The following is a 9,985-nucleotide window of genomic DNA, read 5'->3' as shown; positions in this document are numbered from 1 at the left end:
GTCTTGATTACCTGAAATCATCTACACTCAGACTCTGCAGTGTGTGTGTGTTGTCAGTGTGTTCAGTCTGTGTGTGTAATTACACTGTAACAGCTGATCTCTCCATGAGGATCAGTTTGTGTGGTTCAGGTTTGAGCTCTGTTATTGGCTTCTGTGTTCTGCATTGTTTTAATATACACAGAAGTAGCAGATCCATTAAAAACACTGAAGGTGAGTAAACACTGTAGTTCACACTGACAGTCTGAACAGGTCTGATGGTGATGTAATGTAAGCATCTGGGAGCTTTCTGCTCTGTGATTGGCCGAGGAGACCTGAAAGTTAGGTGTGAAGGCTGGTGCCAGTGTACCTGATTATGGGAGTGGGTGTGCTCTGTGGTGGTGGGTTTTAAGGCTGGGCCATTTACTGACGCAGGTGCTTCTTTTCAGTTTTTTTTTAATGATTGAGTGAGATGAGATCTAGAACTACTGCAGGTTCAGTGCTTCCACATTTTGTTAACTGAAATGTGTTTTTATTATATGTTTGAAATGTTTTTGTAAGTGATGGTTGTGCTTGTGTTTGCAGTGATGACTGAAATGACTCTGTTATGTTTGCAGGTTGGGCTCCTCTGTGTTTCTACCTGCCCAAAGACACTAAAGGGAAGAATCACTCTGAAGCTGCTGCTGTGCATCAGGCAGGCAGCCTCTGACACTCTGTTGTTGTTTCCATCTTCTGTGGATGAACAAAGCAGCTCCAAGAAGAAGCAGAGCAGCAACGATCAGACCCACGATCAGACCAGCGGATCCTCCATCCTCTGTGGTTCCTCCAGGCTGACCTGCAGGTAGAAACAGGTGTGAGGTGTCAGGTAAATTGTGAGTGAAGAACAGAACATTAATTTTAACAGTTATCAGGTTCTTAATGGCAGAGGATCCCTCTGTTTGCTCACACAGCCTTCCTTTATTAATACAGCAGAGTGATTTTCCTCTCACACATTCACACGGATGCTTTGCAGCAGCTGAGCTGCTTTCTGTCATGTCTTTAACTCTTTTCAAATATGAAAGAGGTAGCCCCTTAACTGGCAAGGGCCCGGTGACGGGCCGTTTGTAGTCTCTTTTATATGGCAGGCTAGACCCGCCCATTTTTATTGACACTACATTCGGCCAATAATGTAACTGGCTGCACCAATCACCTGACAAAGCTACGTGACGCCCTCTGAGTAATATTGGCTCTGGGAAACCCATTTCTTAACATTATTGGCCGAATGAGGTGTCAGTCAAAATGGGCGGGTCTAGCCTGCCATATAAATGCACTTCATTCGGCCCGCGGACCAGACGCAGCCGATTAATAGGCTATGAAATGGGTTGTTCAGAGCCAATAATAACCAGAGGGTGTTATGTAGTTGTTTCAGGTGATTTTATTTGCTGCCAGTTAAGGGGTTAAAGATGACGATTGGTCAGATACTGATATTATGATCCGATAGAGCGGATATCAGCCTAATGGCATAAGTGCAGCCAGATAACAGAACATTACTCTGGGTTTGCTGAGCTTACTTAATAGTGCAGGGCACAGTTGCTTTCTACAAAGTCTCATCAACAACATCTTTAGAAACAAACATCAACAACCAGGAAGCAGCTTCACCTCTGATCACAGACACACTGAACTCTGCTCACTCACCTGGAGGAGGAACTACTCTCAGGTAGATGATGCTGATGAGTCTCATAGGTTGTCTGACACCGTGGACGACGCGACACTCGTATGTTCCATTATCAGCAGTCGTCACATTTCTCAGAATCACAGACACGTCTCCATCCTTCATCTCTCTGTCCTGCAGATCCACCCGGTTCTTAAAGGACGGATGCTGGTGTTCTGGATCAAGCTGCTCATCTCGGTACATCAAGACATACTGTCCCTTCAGGTCGCGCCTCCTCCACTCTGCCACTATGATGTTGTTGTTTGGAGCTCGACATGTCAGAGTGACGTTCTGTCCAGACTCAGCTGTGATGGTTTTCTGGTCTTAAAAAGGAAACAGCACAGAGCAGAGAGGTTAAAGGTCAAAAAGAAACTGTTCACGTCTACAGCAGCCAATCAGACAGAGGGGAGTAAAAAAAAAGAAAGACCGCTGAGCTCTGCCAAAGTGGAACAGATGCCACATTTCCATCAGTCACTTTCCATTACTCGAGCCACTCAGCACGACTCGACTCCACTCAGCACGGTTTGTAGGCATTTCCATTAGTACCTGGTACTTTTTTAGTACTCACTCAGATGGGGTTCCAACTGATCCGAGGCGAGTGAGAACAGCATGCCACTGATTGGCGAGGGAGTGTCATCACTAGTTGAGTCATGAGAGCGACTCCTTCACCAGAATCAACCGCACCATTTTAAAACCCAACAGTACAAAACTGGAGACACGCAAACTGACACAGTGGTTGAAGGAGGAGGTGCAGATGTTTCAGTGCTGGGTGGGAGATGAGACGAGAACTGAGAACGTTTATCACGAGGTGTCCGAGCTAATGGCTGCTCACGGGTACCATCGCACAATTCAGCAGTGTAGACAAAAGCTAACACACTTTGAGTCGCCTACAGTTTATATCAAGAGACTACTGCCCACGTCGCTCCACCACACTGAGGTGGTCCTCAAATGTAATGGAAAGAAAACAAGACCGCGACGAGTCGAGTCATCAGTAGTTGAGTGCTGAGTAGGCAACTAATGGAGCCCAGCAAGACCCCCCCCCCCCCCCCCCCCCCCACACACACACACACACACAGCGATTAAGAAATGACATCAACAACAAAGTAAAATAAGCAATTTCAAAGATCCACTTTTCTCTCATGTCAGGATGTCCCGACCATGAGCTCTAAACTTTTATCATCAAGTAAGAACAGTGAAGGAACCGTACAGAGGATCCCATGAAGCCGTCATGGCTGCCTGAAACGACGTGACACTTCAGACAGGGACAAACCAATCGAAATAACTCTCAGATCAATAATGAAGATAATATATAAACGAGGCTGACACATCTTCTTTATCTGGAAAGGAAACAACATTCAGGTCTAACAGGTAAAGCTCACCTGCACTGACAAACACAAAATGTCGGACAACAGGAACATCAAGCTTAAAAATGCGGGCAGTTTTCTCCATGATTTCCGATCCTGCTGATCTGCTTTGAGTGAGTTTGTTGGATTTTCAGTGAATAACAGAGAACCTGGTTTATAATCTGACTAAATTACAGCACATTTGAAGTTTACATACACTGACTGAACCGAGCTCCTTCGAGACCTCCTCCTTTTTTTTTTTTTTTTTTTTTTTTTAGCCTGTCATGTCTGGCGGATCTCGCAAACAGAACTGTGATCTGAAAGCGTTGTTGTGCCAAACATATTTGCTATTTCAAGGTGAGCTCTATAGGTTCTCTATAGGCTTCTCTTGTTAGTGTGTGACCCTTTATTTTATTTGAATTATTTTTAGCATACTGTGTGATGAATTTTGCCAGAGCTGACAGGCTTAGGAAAAAGAAAAGAAGAAAGGAAAAAGGGAGAGAGAAAGAGAGAAGGGAAAGAAGAGAATAGAGAGAAAAAAAATAGGATGAATAAACCAAATAATTAGTCACTTGTTAAACATAAAAGATACTGACAATACTTGCAAAATAAAAAATTGTGCGGGGAAAACAAAAATTGCTTGATTACACAGACCAACCCTTTTGTATTATAATTATGTGAGTATTTGTGTTTGTGTCATGAAATGTACTTACCAATGAGGGCAGAACGCCGCAGCTCTGCCCATCAGAAGCTAGAGGCAGGCAAAGAGAATCCCAGGGAGCCCAGGCCACCAGCAGCCCACCAAGACCTACGAAGACCCGCGGCCACTCATTCCAAAGACAACCGCACACCCACCCCAGCAGACAGGGGAGGGAGGTTTTGTACGGAGCCCCCCCAGTCAAGGAGCAAGGGCACCAGAGAATCCGAGGCAACGAGAACCCAGCCCCCCCCAGCGGCCAGCCCCCCGCACGGGCCGGTAGCAGGGCCCCAGGGCCCTGGCACCCGAGGACTGCCCGAGCCCCCACAGAGCCCCCCCCCCACGCCGAAGAGGCCAATGCAGCCCTGCGCCGCAGCCCCCAGGGGAGCAGGTCACCACCCACGCCAGAACATCCAGCCCCACCCAGGAACCCGGAGGTACCCACACCCCAGGGGGGCAGGGGGGAAGAGGCAACCAGCAAGGAGCGGCCAGGAGGCAAGGCACAGGCCCAGACCCAGGTCCAGCCAAACATACAACCCCATGCACACCCACAAGCACACCCATGTACACATTTATGCACAAATACATATACATGCACATGCACATACACACTCACTCATACATATATAAACATAGATACACCATACATATACATCCACTCACCCACCCATACTCACGAAGACTATGACAAATACAAAGACACACATTCATTCATAGCTACCCACCCTCTGAAGATGGGGCGAGTGGAAACCACCCCAGGGCCAACAGTGACCTCCTCCTTTTTTTCCTGAGATGGTTGCCGTGATTGTGCGTCAGACGTAGACGAGAGTGGGATACATGTGTCTGCGTACATCATTTCTGTTTAAAATAATTAAAGAAATTCATAACTCGTGGGGCTTTATTCTGTAAAAAAAAAAAAAAAAATTTGAATACCTTGTTTAGTACAGTTAAATAGTTCATATTCTTGTATAATTGGATAGGTTGAGTGTAGGAGCGAGGAGAACCTAAAGCATCTCTGAGGGTTTAACAAACTGAAGGTCTCTCCAGTAACGTGAAGCTTTAATCTGCTTCAGTTGGATTAACTCGTTAATCCAGACTTCAGTCAGACATCCTAATAGTAAATAAGTGCATTTATTTGTAAAGCACATTTAAATCCAAAGTGTTTCACACTAATATAAAACAGAACAAACACATTCACGATGTTCACGTGAAATAGTGTGACAGCAACAATGCTGAAAAACATGATTTTGAAACACTTACTATTGTTTTGAAGGCATCTGTGAAACCCTCAAAGGCTCTTCTAATCATCGTAATGGAAGAAAAACAAATGATCCACAAAGGAAAATTATCCACAGAGATGCAAAAGTTCAAAGGTCACCATACACCTGTCTGCCTCCTTAAATTTGATTCCACTGAAGCAAAAATGGTTAAAAAGTAAAGTAGCTCAAAAATTTAAAATCAGAAGATAAATCTGAAGGTAAAGTGCCCTTCAGCACCTGAACTTTGAGCCACCAGTGAACAAATGCACCACTATACACTAGTTATAGTGTATAGTGTGAATTACTTTTTTTATTTTTATTCTTCTTATTTATATGTGTGTGTTTATTAGGTTGCAGGTACAAAATACATTTCACTGTGCATTGTACTGTGTATAACTGTGCATGTGACAAATAAACACTATCTTATCTTATCTTATCTAGTTTCCTGTCTGCCTCTTTTTCTTAATGACACAACAACCTGAACCTGTGTGACAGCAGCCCCACAGCAACACCGTCACAGTCTCATTGCTCTTCTCCACCTGCTGGCTTTAACCCTGTTCATGAAAATTACAAAGACAGATTTTCGTTTGTTCCCAGACCTGCTTGATTTGTTCATTTAGTTTTGTTTTCATCAGTTTCCTGTGAAAGTTAAAAAAAGAGAATCAGTTTGTTTGGTTCAGTCTAACCTGAATGACTGGTTCATCATGGCCACCGTTTGTTGCTGCTACAGGTAGAGAGTGTGCTCACTGATTGTCTGATTGTAAAGTGATTTCATGCCATTCTCAGAGCAGTCAAAGCAACTTTTAATGTGTGTGATGTTTTCCACATCTCTACAACACTTTGTGTCCACCAGGGAAACGGACCTCGAAGCAAACTTGGCTGTGGCTTCTCTTTGGTACCTCACAGAACAGTAAACAACCAAAACTTCTGCTTCTGCTTCTGCTTCTGCTCCCTTAATCAAGTGGAACTGATTATTAGGTCCTGGCTGCTGCTTCTGCCTTTCATTTCTGTTAAATAAATCATGACAGAATTTTAATGAGTTTGATGCTCCATCAACCTGATTTTGAGACTTTGAGTGATGTTTATTTTTTCCCCTGATGAGTAAAAGCTTAGCTGAAACAGCATGTCTTGTCTTTTGCACGTGACTGCAAAATGATACACACACATGTAAACATACACAGCATTCACACAAATGGAGGGTGAAAAAAGCTGGTAGTTGCGTCTGATCCATCCATGCAGCATGTGACCCCTCCTTGAATCCCCACCCGTTGTGGTGGAGGTGTTTGTGAGCTGAGTTTTCTGGAGCTTTCAATCTGCTGTAACAAACAGGTCTGAATTCACCTGCACTGCAGTGTTTATTATTCAGACTGCATCTTCTTTTTGAAAAAATCATTCACAGAACTCGTACAGCGCTGCTTCTGCTCGGCTGTGATTTAGTAACAAAGTAAAACTAAGATTGTGCAAACTCCTCCCACACAAAGAGCATTTTCCACACACAGCAAACAGACTGTGAGTCTGCATGACTGGATCTGAGTTTCACTGCCAAGAAGCTCCTGAGCTGACATGTTTGCATATTTCATAAACATGTTGAGACCGGTTAGCTTCAGCTTACTTCTACACATACGTGTGTAAAGACAGTTGTCATGATTTGTAGAGCCTCCTACATTATATTTAGCTTTTAAACCAGGAGAAACAGGATTAAACCCTTTCATGCATGAATAATGAGAGACTTCCCTTCCTCCTACTCAGTCAAACAGCACATCGCACGCAAGTAGGGTCTTTTTTGTTGGGGGGGGGGGGGGGGTCACAGCTCACTGCACTGCATCATCATCATCATCAAGCATTATTTATCAAGCACTTTAAAAAGCCACAGCAAATACAAAGTGATGCACACCAAATAAATAAAAATATTAAGAGAAGAAAGCAAACAATTAAAAATAAATAAACAAATACTGTAAACTGTAAAACATTAAATAGGTAAGATCAGTGTCTCATGCTGGGTTGAAGGCCAGAGAGTATAAATAAGTTTTAAGATGAATTTTATAAAATAGATAGTGAAGGTGATTGTCTAACGTGCCAAGGCAATTCATTCCACAACTTATTGGCAATAATGGAAAAAACTCGGTCCCCTCTGAGCTCCCGATTAGATCTCTGTATACGTAAGAGCATCTGATCAGATGACCTGAGATCTCAGACAGGAGTGTAGGGACAAAGCAGTTCAGAAGGTAAGGTGGAGCAAGGCCATTTAAGGATTTAAAAACAAATACAAGGACCTTAAAATGGATTCTGAAGTGCACAGGCAGCCAGTAGACCAGGACCAGTGTAATATGCTGTCCTTTACGTTTTCCAGTCAGGAGACGATGATGCATGATGTCCCACCCCTCCTTTTTTTTTAAAATTACATCATACGGCTCACAACACATCATAGTACAAATAGGGCCTTGGGGGGCAGGTATGTCAGACAGTGGTTAGTGGGTGGAGCTGCTGTTCACTGCTGCCTGCTCCTCAATTTTATTTACAGCTTAGACATTGAGGGCCTTGGGGGGGGTGGTGGTGTGGATGGGCGCTGTTGTTCAGTGCGCATGTTACATCTGCCCCCCCCCCCCAATTTTAATAGCACTGTAGCTTTCACACAGTGATACACATTTCTCCCACTAAATACACACACACATACACCTAACACATCACCCCAACCATTTTGAGTGGGAGGAGGGGGTGGGCGGGTCTTCCCACACCCAGGTTTCGTACACCCTGCTGGGGGTAGGGACTGGCTAGTAGTTCAGGGCTGGGTTGGCTGCTTCTTTGGGGTGCTGCTGGCTCGGTGCTGGTACCTGCTCGCCCACACTTAATGTCCATGTATGGTCTGTGTGTATAAGCATGGGTATGTGACTGGCATGTATGTGTGTGTATGATATGACATGTGTGTGTGTGCGCGCGGGTGTGTGTGTGTATGTGTGTGTCTGTGTGTGCGCGTGTGTGCGTGTGTATTCGTGTGTGCATGTGCATGTGTGGACAGCTGGGCCTGGGTCTATGGCTTGTTGGGCCTTGGCCCCTGTGGGACATGGTTGCTGAGGGCAGGAGTTACACCTGCCTACCGCTCCCCACTGATTGTCACTGCCGCCCCTGGGATGTGGGTGCCTGGGGGTCCTGGGGTGCGTGTCTTGGCTTATTGGCTTCTGGCCTGCTCACTTCGCGGCTGTGGCCTGGGGGTGGCTCGGGTCGTCTTTCCGTGTGCATGTGTGTGTGTAGGGGGGGGCTCTCTGCTGGGTGTCAGGCGGTTCCTGGACACTTGGGGGGGGCTGCTCATTGCCTCTGGCTCTCTAGGCTCTTGGACTTTGTTTGGCCGTGGGGGCTCTGTGTGGGGTCTTCCTCTGCTGGGGTGTGCGCACAGTTGCCATTGGGATGTGTGGCCTTGAGTCTTCTGAGCTCCTGGTGGGCTGTGAATGACCCGGGTCCCCTGGGTCTTTCCCTGTCTGCCTCTGGATCCCGAAGGAGGGGTGGTTGCGGCTTCTTGCCCTCATTATAGAGTACGTTCCATGACAGAGGAACACACATACATTATTACAAACTATAGTAAGAGTGTGTGTGTGTCTGTGTGTATGTGTATGTGTGTGTATGTATATATGTATATATCTGTGAAAGTGTACATTGTTAACACGGCAATTACGATATTATCGTAGACGATATATATCACACACTCCTAGCTGTTCCTCTGGGTCTGCTTGGCCTGACAGTAACTGGTGTCTTATGTTCTCTCTGATGCAGATGCAGAGAAGTTAAACAGCTCTGATGTAATACCCAGTGTTACCCGTAGATGGAAGCAGACTTCAAACTTGGCTCATGGTTGTTTGAAGCTGCTGGTTCAGGAAGTGAAGCCCAGTCTGAGACACAGCTCAGGAGTTTCTCGATAGCTGCTCGTTGGTTTCTGGGTATTTGAGGAAATAAAGAAATAAAGGCTCTCCCGTCTCAGACTCTCACATCCTGTGCTGAAGCATCTCAGTGCAGTTTGTGTTTGTTCTGTTTCTGCAGGAAGAGAAGCACATCGGTTAGCCACAAACCGGAAACCAAATTTTCCACCTCACCCCTCGGTGAAAGCCACAGAATGACGTGTGAAAAACATCTGAGATCAAAAGTTTATCTTTAATTAATCCTGCAGAGAAACTGAACCCAGCAAATATACATAAAGTATAATAACACTGAAGTTACTGAGGACGTAATAGTTTAATATTTAACTTAAAAAAAAAAGATTATATTTGGGTTTTTAAAGCTGTTTGAGTCTAATTCAGTGAGAAAAAGACATCAAACAAATAAAAATCTCTGTAACATGTGGATGGTCTCTGAGGTGCTGGGGGAGCAGTCAGAGAGCAGCAGCTGGACATCAGTGGTTGGACTGGTGGATACTTCAGTGAAGAGTAGACATTTGGCTCCAGCTCAGAAATAAATAAATATATAAAGCAATAAATAACTATGTTCTGTGTGAAACTACAATTAATGAAGTCAGAAGGATCAGAGGGGACATCGGAGGGACAGCAGCACGGGTTTGGAGACAAAGTTAGAGGCCGGGCTGAGATGGTGTGGACATGTGCAGAGGAGCACACAGGTTCAGGAGGACGTGCAGGAGAGTGGTGTGACAGAGGAGGATTCTGGGACAGGGAGAGATGGGGCAGATGATCCACTGTGGTGACCCCTAAAGAAGAAGAAGAAGAAGAATAGCATCGCATGCATTCACAACAATGTTCTGTGTACATTTCAACATGTGGCGCAGGAACTGATCTGGTAAGTTTTTATCTGGTTCTTTTGGACATCCTGCAGGTCAGCTGTCACTCACAAATCTCGGGCTTCTAGTGGTAGTTTGCATTAAAGCAGCCTCTCCTAAATGAACGCTTATAAACACACAGTCACCAATAATAATGGAAAAGTTCATTTTTGTTTCATTAACATATTGTTGTGATTTCCCTTCAGCCTTCTGTCATGTGTGTGTGCATAAACCTGTGCCTACACTGCAGTTTTTGTATTTGTG

At 44.9% G+C, this 9,985-nt stretch overlaps 1 protein-coding gene across 1 annotated transcript in view; it reads right to left on the bottom strand.

Moving 5' to 3' along the window:
- Positions 1–629: 629 nt before the first annotated feature.
- LOC115776624 (polymeric immunoglobulin receptor-like) overlaps positions 630–9,985 on the bottom strand; it is a 100,743-nt gene continuing 91,387 nt past the window's right edge. Inside the window, exons 10-11 of the mRNA XM_030724350.1 lie at positions 1,651–1,989; positions 630–781 (exon numbers count right to left, since the gene is read on the bottom strand). Coding sequence (XP_030580210.1) covers positions 630–781; positions 1,651–1,989 — 491 coding nt within the window. The remainder of the gene's footprint in view (positions 782–1,650; positions 1,990–9,985) is intronic.

This window comes from Archocentrus centrarchus, unplaced genomic scaffold (genome assembly GCF_007364275.1).
Source record: "Archocentrus centrarchus isolate MPI-CPG fArcCen1 unplaced genomic scaffold, fArcCen1 scaffold_35_ctg1, whole genome shotgun sequence".
NCBI lineage: Eukaryota > Metazoa > Chordata > Actinopteri > Cichliformes > Cichlidae > Archocentrus > Archocentrus centrarchus.
The sequence above is the reverse complement of the archived record's forward strand: the minus strand, read 5'-3'. Positions and strand labels throughout refer to the sequence as shown.